At 39.2% G+C, this 18,060-nt stretch overlaps 1 protein-coding gene and 1 long non-coding RNA gene across 2 annotated transcripts in view; one reads left to right on the forward strand and one right to left on the reverse strand.

Moving 5' to 3' along the window:
- Positions 1-17,545, forward strand: part of LOC118421293 (tRNA-splicing endonuclease subunit Sen2-like) — a gene marked incomplete in the record, with an annotated part of 21,061 nt that extends 3,516 nt beyond the window's left edge. The window contains 5 exon segments of the mRNA XM_035828526.1: positions 9,854-10,049; positions 10,325-10,807; positions 11,189-11,415; positions 12,680-12,837; positions 16,714-17,545. Coding sequence (XP_035684419.1) covers positions 9,854-10,049; positions 10,325-10,807; positions 11,189-11,415; positions 12,680-12,837; positions 16,714-16,866 — 1,217 coding nt within the window.
- On the reverse strand, positions 228-3,794 carry LOC118421296. Its single transcript, XR_004831818.1, has 3 exons — positions 2,930-3,794; positions 1,229-1,316; positions 228-731 (listed from the first exon to the last, which is right to left on the reverse strand). It is a non-coding gene; the product is annotated as an uncharacterized LOC118421296 (long non-coding RNA).
- Positions 17,546-18,060: the final 515 nt, after the last annotated feature.

The following is an 18,060-nucleotide window of genomic DNA, read 5'->3' on the forward strand; positions in this document are numbered from 1 at the left end:
GTCTGGGTCGGAGGCACACAGTTCTGGGTTCTGTCTTCTGAGTTGTACGGTCGTAGCTAAAAAGTGCCCGCTCCGGTGCGTGCTAACTGCATATTCGGTCATAAAAAAGACTGAATGATTAGCTATTGCAATTGTCGTGAATTTGTTTACATGATAAATGGTAAATAAGCGCAACAAAGAAAGAATGGTATAAATATATTTCAAGTATGTGCATTATGTTCGCCACCATGTAAAACACGTATCTCTGCATTATTTCCAATGCAGTTAAAAACTCATCAATGAGACCTTACGTACGTTTGTATCGTTTTCATTCGAAAATCCACCCTTAGTTTGATTTTGCCCGTCTTCGTCTGAGTCAATTACACTACTTGAATGTATATTCTTTGATACACATGATAGAATAGACAATACATATTCGTATAAGTCAAATAACGCAGACAACACGTGAACGTCAGTCCATGAATTCTCTAACTGGTGTCATTTTTTCGATAGTTGTAGCAGTGCAATCGCTTGGCTGTACGTGGCTCTGCTCCGGTCTGGCACTTCCTTCTCATGGCCTTGTTCTGTAGGGCGACGTTGTTCCGGGTTTTGCACGGCCCCCACCTTCGGTCCCATCGTTGCAATTTGCACACGGACGTCGTTCCCTTCAGTGATACAGCTCGTCGTCCAGTGATAGGCATCAGCAACATCCCTTGCGGTGGTAGGAGCTGTGTGGATCGCTCTAGCCCGACCTGTGCAAAGGTCGAGACACACACACACACACACACATCAACCTGAACGCTCTAGCCGATCGAAATATTCAAACTATTCCAAAATGATTTGTTTTTTTAATAAGAATCAGGAGAATTAAAATGATAAGAGATATAAGAAGAAGAATGATAAGAAATATAATAATACACGTTTTTTGAAGTTATCAAATTGAAAATATATCTGTTTTAAAATAGGATATATCTTCTAATGTTACACACAATGTCCTAAATCTGGGACGCAATCCTCTGATGACTGTTTTCCAGACACTGCATACGACAAGATATATTTCATTTTCAAAGCATCTTTACGGTCTTTGTGACAGTGTTTCTGCTTCGTACAGAAATAATTCTTTGGTGGAGCAAACTTTGACATTTGATTCAAGTCGAAGCGTCCGTGATGATGAAATTGTTCTTTTCCTTTTCTTTATGATAAGACCCTTCAACAACTCTGCCAAAAAGAACGGGTCAAGTGCATTTACCTATCGCTTCATCTCATATCCGCTCCTCGTCGTCCCTTCTTCATGATAATCCTGCTCCTGACATCATCCTACAGCCCCGACCTCGTTTCTGCTAAGTTGACATGTAAAAAAAATCAGACCAATCTTGAATTCATGATAGCTTGGACATATTCTACAAGCATTCCTTAGGCTGTGGTGGGGACTGGGACAGACTAGGTGACATACATGTTTACAGTAAGCTACGACTTAATTTCCTGTCATTGAAACAGGCAGCTGCGTTCTGACAGTTCCAAAATTTTAGGAGACAGTTCGTTAAATCATTTACATTTGAAATTTCTTTGCTATGAAATGGAAAACGGTTGTGGTCACGCACTAACCCTTTAAATACACATATTAGAACACTTAGTGACTTGCGATAGTTAGACCTGACCAGAGCGTCAAATTAACCGTGAATCAAATTACGTCGCTACAGAAAAAAAAAACACAGACCAATGCGTTGGCTTACCGCAGCAGAATGTCCAGTTTCTATCCCTTGTTTTAGACATGCCATTGTCTTTTCATGTCAAGATATGTTTATATGTTTATATGGGTTTGGCAGGTTGCTCTGGAACTGCAAGGACTGTCAATGTTAGGACTTCTAATACCGACGAGGCGGGAGGCCGGCACTCGCGATACACATACAATTATTCTGTCTTAGTACATCATATGGAACTTATCGGTCTGGCTTACTCTCAATCTTGATTCGGATTTTCACATTAAAAGAAAACACACATTTGTTGGTCATGGCTAATACGGTGGCGTACACTCGCCATTAGTCATAGGTGTCACGGACATGTTCGATAAAATCTCTTGGTGTACTGGAAACAATAAATCATTTTTGCATACATTATTATTTTCAACGAGCCAGCCTTTTAACATGCACCTACTACTATGATCCTTCAAAATTCTAAGTGGAATACATTGTCATTTGGCCTTTTCTTTTGAGCTTAAAGTGGATCAAGAGTAACAGTTAGAACCTGTTAGTAGAAAACCCAACCAGAAGCTTTCAGTGCAGTTTTAAGTTTCTTTTTTATCAATTACAACTATTTCTGTTGTCCAATACAACAGCGTCATTAATTAATGAATCAAACATACCTGAAAACGACTATGTAAAACTATAGGCCTTTCCTTATCAACAGTTGTCATACAAGCACATCAGGAATCTTCAAGGGTCAGAAAATGAACACTTTTTCTGCCGCTTGTGATTTTCACGACATTTGACGTCATTTGGACTAGTATTTATTATTTTTCAATTCTGGGTATATTTGTCATTTGTCTAACTTCCATAAAAAGCCCTAGCCCAAAAGAGACCACAATTCATCTAAATATGACCAAGAGACACCGAGCTATCATTCAATGGTACTAGACTAAATTTTTATTTTGCGTTCAGGGTGCGTAACGTTTTTCATATTTTGATCGAAGCTACTGGTTGTGCACAAATGGAATTTTGGGGCGATGCTAACTAGTACAACTTTGTCTGATGTCTGACAAAGACATAATTTGAGAAGGGAATCGTTGTTTTGAATAGCAAAATTATGGGTAAACAGTGATGCTCCCAACAAAGGTCGAATCAGAGATCGAAACTCGAGGCAGAGATCTCGTATCATTTTATATCATGTATATCATTTTGTAGAAAAATCCCCCCCAAGTGATAATAAAAATATAAAGATTGATGTGACTTACTCAGCGTCCACTGTTTGGGCGATCGTCCAGCGACATGACGACGGTAGGAGCAGGCGGGCGCTGAGTTGAGTTACCTTACCTGGCCGGAGAAGTTAAGGATCGGTGGCCAGGTGGAGGCAATCATTCCTTGCTTCTCAGTCGTGCTTTCTGGACAGTATGTGTTTCAAACTGGATCGATAACTTGTGATGACCTTCCAGTCCCTTTTGTAGATGTCTTCGGACGACAACCTTACCAGTGACCCGACTTCTCCGTAGAGATTGTTTCGAGATTCAAAGAACGTGGCCTGGCCAGCGATGTCTGCGCTGTACTGTTTGGGAGGCCGGCACGGCACAACACTTAGTGTGTTCAGGATTTTTCCTTCCACCATATTCTCAGGAAACGGCAGATGCATCTCACGAGGAAGGCATTCATTCTATGAATTTCTCCTGCTTTGCACAGGTTTACAAAGTTCCACTCCTTCAGTGTGCCGATAACGCATGCAGCGTACCCCTCCATCTTCGTCTTGTTGTTGTTGTTGACGGACAATTTGCCAGAGTTCTCCAGCACTCGAGTCTTGCTACGTGAGCATGTGGCCTTTCCGATCCTCCTGTCAACCTTCATGTGGGAAAATCTGCCGCTGACGACGAACCCGAAGGCGGTTTTCTGTATCACCACATCCTAGTGACAGCCAATACGAGACTTAAAGAACCAGAGAGAAGAGAGAATCACGTGGAAATAATCCAATCACGAGCTTTCTTTGAAGACGTGAAAAACGTTACTCCTGCGATTTCTCCCCGGAAATCCACACCGTGAGAAAGCCACCAGGTGCAATCCGAAGAAACAGTTGATTGACATTTGAATGACAGGTCGTGACTCACTCGATATTGTCCGGATTAAGCTTAAGGTGCCCCAGAGAGACCCGGTCCGGGTCTGGGGGCACGTAGGGGTTACTATCTTTTCAACCCCGTAGCGTAGGCATTTTTCATCCTACTACAACGAAACTTGGACACAACTTACAGAAGTATATGTACATAACAGCCATCAAGTTATATTTAAGGAAATAGATCTAGTCAAAGGTTTGAATAAAATTACGGCCGAATCTCAACTTCCGGTTTCAAAGACTGCCGTCCGTTTGTCTGAAAGTTATTTAAAAACACATCAAAATATTGCCAAAATGATGGTCACAAGCAGTTATGTGAACACAAAGTTAACGTTGTTAAGAATATTTGTTCACAATTCACATATATGTAAGTAAAAAGATTTTAAAAAATATGTCGAAACCAATTAAAAATATTTTAGAAAATAAGTCGAAACCAAGTAAAAAGATTTTTTTTAAATAAGTCGAAACCAAGTAAAAAGATTTTTAAAAATAAGTCGAAACCGAGTAAAAAGATTTTTAAAAATAAGTCGAAACCAAGTAAAAAGATTTTTTATAGTTAAGATTTTAAAAAATAAGTCGAAACCAAGTAAAAAGATTTTTAAAAATAAGTCGAAACCAAATAAAAAGATTTTAAAAAATAAGTCGAAAGTTTTTTTATAGTAAAAAGATTTTTTTAAAATAAGTCGAAACCAATTAAAAATATTTTAGAAAATTAGTCGAAACCAAGTAAAAAGATTTTTAAAAATAAGTCGAAAGTTAGTATAAAGATTTTAGCAAATAAGTCGAAACCAAGTAAAAAGATTTTTAAAAATAAGTCAAAAGTTTTTATAGTAAAAAGATTTAAAAAAATAAGTCGAAAGTTTTTTTATAGTAAAAATATTTTTAAAAATAAATCGAAACCAAGTAAAAACATTTTTAAAAATATGTCGAAATCAAGTAATAACATTTTTAAAGATAAGTCGAATTTTTTTTATAGTAAAAAGATTTTAGAAAATAAGTCGAAACCAAGTAAAAAGATTTTAAAAAATAAGTCGAAACCAAGTAAAAAGATTTTTAAAAATAAGTCGAAAGTTTTTTTTATGGTAAAAAGATTTTAAAAAATAAGTCAAAAGTTTTTTATAGTAAAAAGATTTTAAAAAATAAGTGGAAACCAAGTAAAAACATTTTTAAAATAAGTCGAAACCAAGTAAAAAGATTTTTAAAAATAAGTCGAAATCAAGTAATAACATTTTTAAAAATAAATCGAATTTTTTTATAGTAAAAAGATTTTTAAAAATAAGTCGAAACCAAGTAAAAACATTTTTAAAATAAATCGGAACCAAGTAAAAAGATTTTTAAAAATAAGTCGAAAGTTTTTTTTATGGTAAAAAGATTTTGAAAAATAAGTCAAAAGTTTTTTATAGTAAAAAGATTTTAAAAAATAAGTGGAAACCAAGTAAAAACATTTTTTTAAATAAGTCGAAAGTTTTTTTTTTGTAAAAAGATTTTAAAAAATAAGTCGAAAGTTTTTTTATAGTAAAAAGATTTTAAAAAATAAGTCGAAAGTTTTTTTATAGTAAAAAGATTTTTAAAAACAAGTCGAAACCAATTAAAAATATTTTAGAAAATTAGTCGAAACCAAGTAAAAAGATTTTAAAAGATAAGTCGAAAGTTTTTTTATAATAAAAAGATTTTAAAAAATAAGTCGAAAGTTAGTAAAAAGATTTTAGAAAATAGGTCGAAACCAAGTAAAAAGATTTTCAAAAATAAGTCGAAACCAAGTAAAAAGATTTTTAAAAATATGTCGAAACCAATTAAAAATATTCTAGAAAATTAGTCGAAACCAAGTAAAAAGATTTTAAAGAATAAGTCGAAATTTTTTTTTATAGTGAAAAGATTTTAAAAAATAAGTCGAAACCAAGTAAAAAGATTTTTAAAAATAAGTCGAAACCAAGTTAAAAGATTTTTTAAAAAATAAGTCGAAACCAACTAAAAATATTTTTAAAAATAAGTCGAAACCAAGTAAAAAGATTAAAAAAAATAAGTCGAAACCAAGTAAAAAGATTTTAGAAAATTAGTCGAAACCAAGTAAAAACATTTTAAAAAATAAGTCGAAAGTTAGTAAAAAGATTTTAGCAAATAAGTCGAAACCAAGTAAAAAGATTTTTAAAAATAAGTCAAAAGTTTTTATAGTAAAAAGATTTTTAAAAATAAGTCGAAACCAAGTAAAAACATTTTTAAAAATAAATCGAAACCAAGTAAAAACATTTTTAAAAATAAGTCGAAACCAAGTAAAAACATTTTTAAAAATAAGTCGAATTTTTTTTATAGTAAAAAGATTTTAGAAAATAAGTCGAAACCAATCATCCTGCTCCTGACAGCGTCCTACTGCCCTGACCTCGTTTCTGCCAAGTTGACAAAAAAATGTCAAAAAAAAAATTACACCAACCTCGAAAGCTTGGACATATTCTACAAACATTCCTTAGGCTGTGGTGGGGACTGGCGCTTGCTATACTAAATCTATCAGCCACAACTACATAACATGTATAAAACATACGTGGAAAACACGTATTGCATGAAAAGTCCGTTTTTGTAAATATCTCGACAAACTTAGAAAATGTTAAATCAGGGTTTAGTCAGTTGATTTTGTGGTCGCTTTTTTTCACAATTGAAACAAGGAGGCAGAGGAAAGAAAGTTCCACGTCACAAACACGGACAACTTTAGTGAGGGTTGACAAATGTCACTTTGTCAGAAAAACCATGTCAGAAACAGACAAGTTCAGCGAGGTTTCACAAATGTAGAATATCCATGTTACAAAGTTTGTATACAAACAGACTATATCTGTGAAGGTTGACAAATATAGAAAGTCCATGTGACAAACGGACAATTTCCATGCGGATGAGATCACATCTTATATATGTATTAGCTTATTGATTATTTGACATTTCCTATTTTGTTGTGATATGAGCTGTTTCAAAAGTCCTAAGTATACCAGCAAGCCCAAAGACAACGAAAAGCCAACGAAAGTCTTCTTACCTTCCTTTGTTTCGAATGACATATTTCCATTTATATACATCATGCAATTTCAAAACGTTTTTCTAACGGGCAAGTAACTGTTGGTGATGGCCGTAATTTTATTCAAACCTTTGACCAGATCTATTTCCTTAAACTTTGAACTTTAAATATAACTTGATGGCTGTTATGTACATATACTTCTGTAAGTTGTGTCCAAGTTTCGTTGTAGTAGGATGAAAAATGCCTACGTTACAGGGTTGAAAAGATAGTAACCCCTACGTGCCCCCAGACCCGCGCCGGGTCTCTCTGGGGGCACCTTAAGCTTAATCCGGGCAATATCGAGTAAGTCACGACCTGTCATTCAAATGTCAATCAACTGTTTCTTCGGATTGCACCTGGTGGCTTTCTCACGGTGTGGATTAGGGCAAGTAACTGTTGGTGATCGAGATCTGTGTTATCCAAAACAGGGGAACAAGATTAGGGGATGCTGTTTTATATCAAAGTTACTCATGCAGGATGTTTTCGACTTATTTTTAAAAATCTTTTTACTTGGTTTCGACTTATTTTCTAAAATCATACAGAGGTGACAGGGATGGTCACAGTTCCTCTTTCTCCTAGTTGTGGATCTGTGCAGCCACTGGCTTCATATCCCTAATGTGTACATAGTGATTCACCCCTGCACACAGTGGTGCCTAATTGACCAGCTTGACAGGGGTATTTATTGCCCAGCTGGTTTGCTCTAGAATTACCAGATAAACTAGGACCACTCTACTCCTGTCAAAAAGGGGTGTAAATATTTTTTTTTAAACAAACCACAAAACTGCTGCAAACTTCTAATGCGCGCTGTAGCACAATGACTCACAATATCTATCCCCATAGCAAAGGGACGAAGAGGAGCGGATATATGAGATGAAGCGATAGGTAAATGCACTTTACCTGTCCTTTTTGGCCGGGTTGTTAAAGGGTCTTATCATAATGATATTCAAAAAAATTATTGCAACTAAGGCTTGCAGTAAAAAAAACAATTTCATCATCACGGACGCTTCTAGTTGAATCAAATGTCAAAGTTTGTGCTACCAAAGAATTATTTCTGTACGAAGCAGAAACACTGTCACAACGATCGTACAGATACTTTGAAAATGGAATATATCTTGTCGTATGCAGTGTCTGGAAAAAGTGTTTGGGTTGTCTCCAGAGGATTGCGCCCCAGATTTAGGACTTTGTGTGTAACATTAGAAGGTACGGGTATATCTTATTTTAAAACAGATATAATTCCAATTTGATAACTTCAAAAAACATGTATTATTGTAATTCTTTTCATTCTTATTACCTGTTTGAAAAAGCAGGTCTTGATTCTGGTCAATACACTAGTATACACATCGGGGATATGTGCCAGGTGCAGGTGTAACAATAGGAAATAAAAATGCAATGGTGAGGTACAAGAAGGTGTAGTTTTGGATCTCACTGTTTACCATAGGTAGATAATTTTTTTTATATAAGAACAATGATGGAATAATTTTGCCAAACGTCAAACCCTAACAACCTAACATGATAGTGCAAGAGTCTTTTCTTTGGCAGGTCTTTAGAAGTGTTTTTGAACGTCGATTTTAATTTTTATGTTAATTCCCTAACATGAGTTACTCACGCGCAAACCTGTTCTCGTATTTGCTGGAATAGCTAATATTACACTCTAGTTTCTTTCTGTTCTTACTCGACCATCTGAATTCTTTACAGTACTAAAGGAAGTGACCTGAAATGACAAGAGGGGCGAGTAGAACAGAAAGAAACAGTATATACAAATATCCTGACTGACCCAGGAATCGAACCCGGGCCATTAGATCACAACCCTAGCAGCGTAACCGATCGAGCCAAATGCCTGAAAGGCATTTGGCATGGTCGGTTGGCGCTACTTGAACCACCACTGTTACCCTTGAACTTCACTGAGCGACATCCATGGCATAGGTTGACCAAACTCGCCCCTCACTTATCATTTCATCACAAATTTTTCCTTTCTAAGTTTTCATCAAGTGTTTCTATTTAGTGTGCAGCATTTCCTACCTACTGATGATGTGCAAGGTTCTGGCAGTAAACATTGCGAGACTGCCAGATTGCCCACAGAATTGATGGATAAAGCATGTCACAATGACGGGCGGGCTGTTTGGACACCACGCTGTGATAATGAATGTGTGATGTGAAGTCTTGAGGAAGGAATCCTCAAAAGTATGACCGCTGCCCTCCCTCTCATGGCTTCATTAACGGCAAGAAAATATCAGGAAAATTGATAACTTGTTAACTACAACATGCAATCTTTCAGAGATCAAAATCACAGGGTTTTATGTTGTACACATCACTGGTTTTGTAAAACACTAGAATTTAAAGTTTTTACTGACAGATTGGTGATGATAAGTTACGGATTAAAATGCTAACATATTAATATGAACTGCCGTTGATTTAGTTAACTTGAATTTGAAGTGAATTTAAATCATCATCACCATCATCATCGGTCGACGTGATCACACATGTTCGCACATGTTTACACACGACGGGGTTATACCGCCCCTTACGGGGTGACATGCCCTTTCGCTGGCTAATTGAATTAAGTTAATGGCTAATTAACAATTAAATAAATTACAAATGTAATTAGATAATTAAATGAATAAATAATTACTTCACAGAGGTTTGTGTCCTACGGACTCTTGTTGTTATTGTTATTAGGTGGACCAGCTGCTCTTCCTGCAGCCAGAGGCCGGATGGTGCTAAATCTAACTTAAGTGTCTAATGGCAGAATCAGCACCTTGTGACCTCAATACAACAACAAGAGTTTGGAGACCTCATACCTCCATGAAATATTCCTAAATATCACAACCAAAATTTACTGGCTAACCAGCCTCACAGCTGTCACTTCAAGACATTTGAAGGATCATCACGAAGACTGGCATTCATAGTTTACAGTTAAATTAATTTTACAGAGAAATTAGTTTTATCGTCTTGTGGGATATTCTTTATATCTGTGGTAATGTACTTTAGAGCTTTGCGAGCTTTACATTAAGACATCATTTCTTTGTATAGGGAGATTCCTGGGAGACTGTGTCGTGGTCACTGATCTCAAAGAGATGACCATGCTTTACACCAATGGTTTCTTTGGGAAGGGTACAATGTCCAAGTGTGGCCCTGTCACAGATACATTCAACCAAGAGAAGAGGCAACCATCGCATCTTCAGCTGCCATTATCCTCAACTTTGTTCCAGTCTAGGAAAAGGGCAAGGTAATATCAGTTACTGTACATTAGATAAAACTATCTTTAAAAGAATAACTTTTAGTTTAACTGTACAATTAACAAAATTGAGTTTTTGTCATTATTTCCAGTGTCTTTTTCTGGCCCAACAGGTGGTGTATATGCTTATTTGCTGCATGCTATTTTTCTATAAAAAAAAGTCAACAGTAACAATTTACAACTTTCCTCATTATTTTTAACATTAATTAACATTAATCACTATATCATGACTGATCAGCCTGAAAACAGATTTAACTGTACCACAGAGTTGAGGAGACATCTACAGCTGACGATGGCATGGAGGGAGGAACCTTGCAGCCTGGACAACTGGAACAGGTCGATGCACTATGGAATGATCCAAATGGCACAGATCATTATAGAACAGAACATTCCCAGACTCCTGTCACACAGGACTGGGAGGGAGGGGACAGCAGTTGTTGGACAATGCACGGACAGTCTGGACAGTCTGGTCAGTCATCCTCACCGGTCAGGGAAGAACCAGAGGCTACAAGTGTGCTGTCATTTTCTACTCCCAAACAATCAACATCACAGAGAGAGCATTCCCATAACTATTTTGCTGGGAGGAAACCTGTCTTCATCAGTGGCTGTGAACAGAAGTGTGAGACAGAGACAGGTCACTCAGACGCTGGGCTGAGGAACAGTCTGCCTGGTCAGGAAAACAAGGGTGTGATACCTAAAGATTGTGCCAGTCAAAAATACCATATCAGTGGCACATTAGACCAAAACAGGTAAGATGGTACATGATTCATAGATATCAGCCATTATTTTCAAATTCAAATGAGCCTCTTTTTTCCAAATATGACAGCAGTAAACTTGTACATAGTATTTTGTCTTACTTCGAAAACACTTTTTCGCAAATTCTTAGTATTCAATTATTTTAATGTATTGCTATAAGGTACCATCAACTGAAGTTGCTTACAGGAAAAAGGAAAAGGTTCATGTCTTTTTTTCTGAAGAATGTATCTCATTCACCCTGGTTTGTGATGAGTTATGATAAAGCAGATGATAAGTAACTGTAGCGGTCTAAGTCATCTGCTGTATTGTAAAGCCCAAGCAGTTTGACTTATTGGAAACAGGAACATCAGAGGGTGAATCTTGTTTTACCTCAGAGTGGGAGAGTCCTTGCAGTTGAGTCTGGAGGAGGCATTTTTCCTGAGCTATGGTCTCGGGTGTTTGAGTGTTGTTGACGAGTCTGGCTGCCTAATGACACTGACGGACATGTGGCAGTCCTTCACCCAGACCCAGCACAACTTCCTCCCCAACTACATCGTGTACCACTACCTGCGCAGTAAAGGCTGGGTTCCTCGGGCTGGTGTCAAGTATGGAGCACCCTGGGGTGAGTACAACTTCCTAGCTACAGAGTCCAGCACTACAAGTACATGTGTACCAGTAAACCAGATCTGAAAATCAGTACGTACATATAGGTGACAGGAAAAAAATGAAGGGAGACCTGTGGGTCATGTGGGTCTGTTCTTGTCGTTTGTCATGCCAACAAATGAAGGAGCGCCCTACTAGTAAATTTGACCCACACAGATTAGGTCTCAGCTCTGTTGTGCATATTTTTTTCCTTCTCTCTCATAGTCATATGTTTCTAATTTTGAAAAGGGCATCACTTGCAAAGCAATGATCACAGTGATTTGAGATTTGGAGGACATTAATAAAAGGCTTTGGTACATTTAGAGAAGACACATCAGGATTAAGACAGGATGCTGTGTAGTGAAGGGTTGAGTTTGTTTTGAAATGATACTCTGATGAGGACAGATACATACACACATACATCCATGATATACCCAGTAAAAGTTGGTTACCATTACTGCTTATGCCATATGGTGTGAAATATCATTTGAAGCACTAATTGCGTAATACACATACAATAAGTGCATGTTCCAAAATATTGTCTGTTTGTTTCTGCATCATGTATTTGTGACTATACACTAAATGCAGGAGCTTTTGCGGTGGTTTAATGTTTGCAGTTTTCTCTGTGACTGCTTCACGGTGAACTCAAAGCCACCGTGACCATTTTCCTCCTGTCTTCTACTAGCGCCACTTATGGCACCCCCTTTTCGCTACATGTACGTAGTATAACATTGTCAAAGTACTTAGATAATGAATGTTTGAGGTCCTTGCCAAGGTGAAGACATAGGAGTGCAGCATTTTTTTTAGTTCTCATATATTCATCTCTCCATACAACCTACTGTAAAGCACCATGGTAGAAAAGTGTAGCTACACTACGTATTCAGAGGGTAGATTCGGTTACAGTGACAATTGGTCACGCCAGAACTGTCAAAGTCAAAAGCGGACTGTTTTGTCCATTTGTAAGACCCTTGCTGAGTAAACAGTAAGTTTTTTCTGACTAGGCGCCAGGTTTTCCATTACACTATGTGAGGACAGTACAGTACTGTAAATGCATTTAAGTTCGTGGGATGGCGCTACCGCAAATTCAAAACCGCTGCGAACACTCCATTTTCCCGGTACTACAAAAGTAAATCCCTGCAAACTTAAATGCATTTACTGTAAAATTTTTGCACCTCTTGTTTTGAGGACTGATCAGTCGACCTTCTTCATAATTTTTATGCTCTCCTTTTTTTTCTTGTCTGCAGTTTTGTACTGGAAAGGGCCCAGTTTCTACCATTCCAGCTACTCTGTAGTGGTGCAGACAGTGAGTGGAGACAGCCTGAAGCCTTCCCCTGGTCTGTCCTGCTGCCGGTCCTGGCTGCTGCTGGCAGGGATGGACAGAATCACACAGCATGTCGGCAAGGTGAATTCTCTTCCCTCTCCCATCCAGGGCCAGATATATGGCTCGTTCTCATTTAAATGTCGAAATGCTGTCGCCTGACTTTACGCCTTGATATGGAGCAAATTATAGACAACATCACTGGTTCCTTCATTTTACCACAACCCCTGTAATATTTTACAACAGATGCACCACAACATTCGTATTGGTCGATGGCTTAGAAGGTTTAGAATGATTGTTCGGCAGGTGAAACCAGCAACCAAGGCCCTCTGCCCGATCACCTCAGATCGCTCCTGTCACTGATCTTGGAGGCTGTGTGAGGTGGTTTATGCCTGTCGCCAGATTCGGTAACAAACGTTACCACCACGGTCGATAAGGCGTCAGAAGGATGACGGCTGAGACACAACGGTTTACCGGTTTCGACCTTTTAATCAAAAGTCTTCATCAGAATGACAAGAGAGTGGTACCGCACTGGCTTTTATAGCTTCTACTCTAGTTAGGGCAGGGTGCCCTGAGCAGTTAGGGCAGGGGATAGCCAATCAGATTACAGGATATCATATTGCACTAGCTATGTGGCCAATCAGAGTATAGGGTTCAATGGCCAATCAGCTTACAGGATATCGTTATGCACTGGATAGATCTGGCCAATCAGAGCGTGGTCCATTGTTCTCCCGGCCAATCAGCTTATGGGATGTCATCTTGCACTGGCTGTATGGCCAATCAGAGTATTGGGTTCAGTGGCCAATCAGCTTACAGCATATCGTTTTGCACTAACTAGATTTGGCCAATCAGAGCCTATGTCTAGTCAGGTCAGGGCGCTCTGAGCGTAGTCCATTGTTCTCCTGACCAATAAGGTAGTTCGTCTCATAGACGATTGTTCTACTGGCCAATCAGGTTACATTTAGTGCCCTATGCCCTTTGTTCTATGACATCATCCGTTAGGCGGGAGATACAGACATGGAGTGCGGTACGGCTAACTATGAGCACTTGTACAGAGGTAAAAACAAGACTTGTCTATGCATACATGGCTGTGACTATTACAAAAGAGACAATAGTAAATATGCTGTGGTCTTAGCTTGCCGTGTGGAGAGGAGTTGGCCCCAGTCGTCCTTTGTAGAGTTGTCCTCAGGTGGAGTCTGTCGCGTCTCGGATCCGTTCCATGTGGATGGTAGGATGCTAGTGACCGGCTAATGTGGCGATTGAGTGTTCATTGGGTGACGGTCACGACGAGATGCTGCTCTTCAAACCCTGGTGATCTCTAAGGACTCCTGGTTCAGGCCCTCTGGATGTAGTGTTCTGAGTTGATGAATCCAGTAGGACTCCCGTTGCAGGCGGCGTTGTCTTGTGGTGTCTTCATGTCCTGTGTAGCGTAGTTTTTCGATTCCAAGAACTTCAAGGTCTGCAAGGTTGTGATCTGTGAGGTTGAAGTGGGCTGATACCGGAGTGTCCTTCTTCGTGTTGATGGATGATCGATGGCCGTTCAGTCTATTGGCCAATGTTTGTTTGGTCTCGCCCACATATTGTAGCCCGCATTTCTTGCATTGGATGAGATAGACGATGTTTCTGCTTTGGCAATTGATGTGGTTCCTGATGAGATGACGCTCTCCCGTGCGGTGGCTTGTGAAGTAGTTGATCTTCTTGATGTGGGTACAAGTGGAGCACTTGTTTCTTCCGCACGGAAGGACCCCGAAGGAGTGAATTTTTTCAGGAAGTTCTTGTCCTCCTTCGGGATCTGGGCTCTTACTAGGAGATCCTTTATGTTTTTGTTGCGGCGATAGGCAAACAGTGGTGAATCTTTGAATATGTCCTTGGTTCTTGTGGAGAGTTGCAGAAGGTGCCAGTATTTTCTGATGATGGTTTGTAGTGGCGGAAGGTGTGGACTGTATGTGGTGACCAGGACTGTACGTTCTTGTGGTGGTGTCGGCCCCTTTTCCTTCAGTGTGTCTTCGCGGGGGCGTTCTTGTGCACGCGTGATGGCGTCGTCCAGTAGGGCTTCTTCATAGCCCCTTTGCTGGAAGTGTTGCCGGAATTCTGCAGCCTTTTCCTTGAATCTGGGTGTGCTTGAGCAGATGCGTCTTAGACGTAGGAACTGACCGTAGGGAATCCCCTGCTTGCAGTGTTTGGGATGGGAAGAGTTTCTGAGTAGGTACTGGTGCTTATCTGTCGGTTTGGTGTAGAGGTCTGTTGTAATTTCCCCCTCCGAAATGATGACGGTGACGTCTAGGAAGTTGATCGAGGTTTTGGATGTTTCCACTGTGAACTTAATTGTCCTGTGGGCTTCGTTAAGGTCCTGGATGAAGGCCTTTAATTCTTCCTCTGATCTTGTCCAGACTGCGAAGATGTCATCGATGTACCTCCACCATATCCATGGTCTTGGGGTTCTTTTGTAAACATGTCGTTCTTCGAAGTTCCCCATGAATATATTGGCGTAGGATGGGGCCACTCTTGTACCCATAGCCGTGCCTTGGATCTGGATGTAATGTTACCACCACGAGTACGATGGTTGCCACGGTTATATTATCCACGTATAAGACTAGAAATGACCGTTTTTGTGACGCTGTACAGTTTTTCTGGCTTCCTAAAGAAACAAGAAAGGGTTGTTGACTGCTATTTGTATCCCACCTTGCTCAACAAAATGTTGTACAGAAATGTCTGTACCAAACGTTACCATTGTTCGATGCTGTCTAAGCTTTCTATCTGACCTGGTGTAAAAAAAGCTGCCCACTTTTCAAATGTCCCTTGGGAGATCCACTTATACCTAAATGATGTAGTCAATAAGGTGAGTCCTTTAGAAGAAAACAGCGTTAAGTCAACAAACGTTACCGGTAACGTTTGTTACATGCCCTGTAATGCATTACCAATGGGACCGAAAGTAATAAGTTGCCATTTTTTGGCTATGGTTGAAAGAGGAATCTTCCTAAAGAACCAGGTAGTTTTCACTGAAAATAAAGCCGATTTATTTTTGCGACCAGAAAAATGCCATTTTCGACATTTCAATGAGAACGAGTGATATACATGTAGCATAGGATGTCAGTGTCTGTAGTGTGTGGGTACATAAACTAGGGATGTGCACCAGTACCCAGTACTGGTGCAGTACCGTAAAACTCATCTAGGTACAGGTAGCGTCCTTTGTCCAATGTACTGGGACATCAAATTGTGTCGACACTGTACTTCAATGCAAATAACAAGGATAGGATAAGACAATACGGAAACATAGTAACTACATAAAGGCATGAGACATGAAATTTCGTGTATGTGTAAGTATAATGTATTTTTTGCATATACAAGGACAACTCAATGCAGCAAGGTCTTTGCTAGTTCATCGATCAGTCCCCACCTCCGCCATACCAGGCTCAAGTTCATTCCACTCCCTGATGGAATGAGGGAAGACTGAGAGCCTGTAGTAGTAGTTGGATTTTCTCGTCATGTATGTCAGGTCAAGGGACTAGGTAGGTAGGTAGGTAGGTATGTCAGGTTGAGAGTGTGCAGCAGGAGTTCCTGTGACCAGTCTGAAGGCAACCTTTGTACCTGGTACATGTACCTGTACCTGATGTACATATCCCATGTACAAACTGTCACATTCAATGTTGACAACTTTTCAAAGATTTGTGCAATGCTTCACATTAGACTTTTTTTGCTGTTAAACTATTCTAACTGTAATTAAATGTTGTGTCAGTACATACAGTCTCTGTGTATGTTACAGTAGACTGTTCTCATGAAGTGATGAGAATCGTGTAGTAAGATTGTGGGTGGCTGCCTGCATCATCACTGGCAGGTGAAGTGCAGGGCACATTTGGTTTCATATCGCAAATAAATCTGGCTAAATCTTTGTCACAATTGAGTTTTTATGACTTTGTCTGTATCCTGACAGTCCCTGTTGTTGTGCTGTCCTGCCTACAGGAGGTTGTGCTGTGTTTTGTGGTGAGACCAGCAGACATGACTGAGGAGGAGCAAACCTCTCCCAGCTGCATCTCCAGGTTCAGAGTTCAGGAGGTGGTGATGAAGCGATGGGTGTCATCTCAGGAGCGGGAAGAGCACCAAGATGACCACTGATTGGACCAGGGTTGCAGCTAGCACCCGTCCTTCCATCTGTTGAATTTTTCGGCTGGGGATGGAAAATTTCTTACCCATTCCATCCTCGGGGACAGGCAAAAGTTGATATTAAAGCTCACTCACTCACTATCCGTCATTTGATTATCCTGCTGCTGGAATAAGATATAAAAAAATGAAAGTTTTCACCAGAACAGAAACTGCCGTTGAACTGCTTAGTCTACCAGCAAAATTTACATAGGAATACAGCATTTCAAACATACATCTTAAAAAGCAAGAAATAGCGTTTAAAGGGTCTAAATTTTTTGAGGGAGCATGTCCCCAGATCCCCCTAGGAACGTTGCGCCTTTGATAGAATTTGCATTCAAAATCGCGGAGACGGAAAATGATTTCAGGCTGGCTACAACCCTGGCCTGGATTGTCCTTACTATGCAGTTGTTTGCTGTCTAATAGATACTAGTATCACTCAGTCTTATGGATAGCTGAATCAAGTATCAGAATTGTCCGTGCCAAAAACACATCAACATCAAATCGTGAGGGCAAAAGTCAAGTGTATTTTGCAGCTTTATTTATGGACAATAATGAAGCTATGAGGTATCTATTATTGTTTATTTATAATATTGACTCCTGGATAGCCCGATTTAGTTTTGACAAACTGATTTTCATCGGGCCCAGGTACACATAGAAGGAAGTAAAATAGAAAATAAATAGATATACACAACAGAACATATAAGTACAAATAAGACATGAAAGAAGGTGGACAAATCAAAATCATGGGACAATGCCAGGATATTTTATTAGATTGTTTAATCTGATATAAACAAGAGTTAGGAGACCTGCATAAGCTTAAATTTCATTTACATTTGATATGCAAATTAGTTAAGAGTTTGGAGACTTGGAGAGTTTAAACCATAAGTTTAACATTCCTGCAATGCAACAACAACAAAAATATTAGTTGTGCTACATTCCTCAGAAAGCCCTGCCAGTCAATATGGCAGCAGCCTACGTACATATGATGCAACATCTGTCATTATAGAACTTTGGTAATGGTAACATTCCTTTATGCTCACCACTGGATGCAGAAGTTGGGCAATGAGACACCTGTGCACGCAGACTTTTCACTATAACGGCTACTGAAACTTACCACCAAGGAATTATGCCATTAAAGTTTATCAATGTTGCAAATTAGGACAATAT

The sequence above is a fragment of the Branchiostoma floridae genome, chromosome 8 (genome assembly GCF_000003815.2).
Source record: "Branchiostoma floridae strain S238N-H82 chromosome 8, Bfl_VNyyK, whole genome shotgun sequence".
NCBI classification, from domain to species: domain Eukaryota; kingdom Metazoa; phylum Chordata; class Leptocardii; order Amphioxiformes; family Branchiostomatidae; genus Branchiostoma; species Branchiostoma floridae.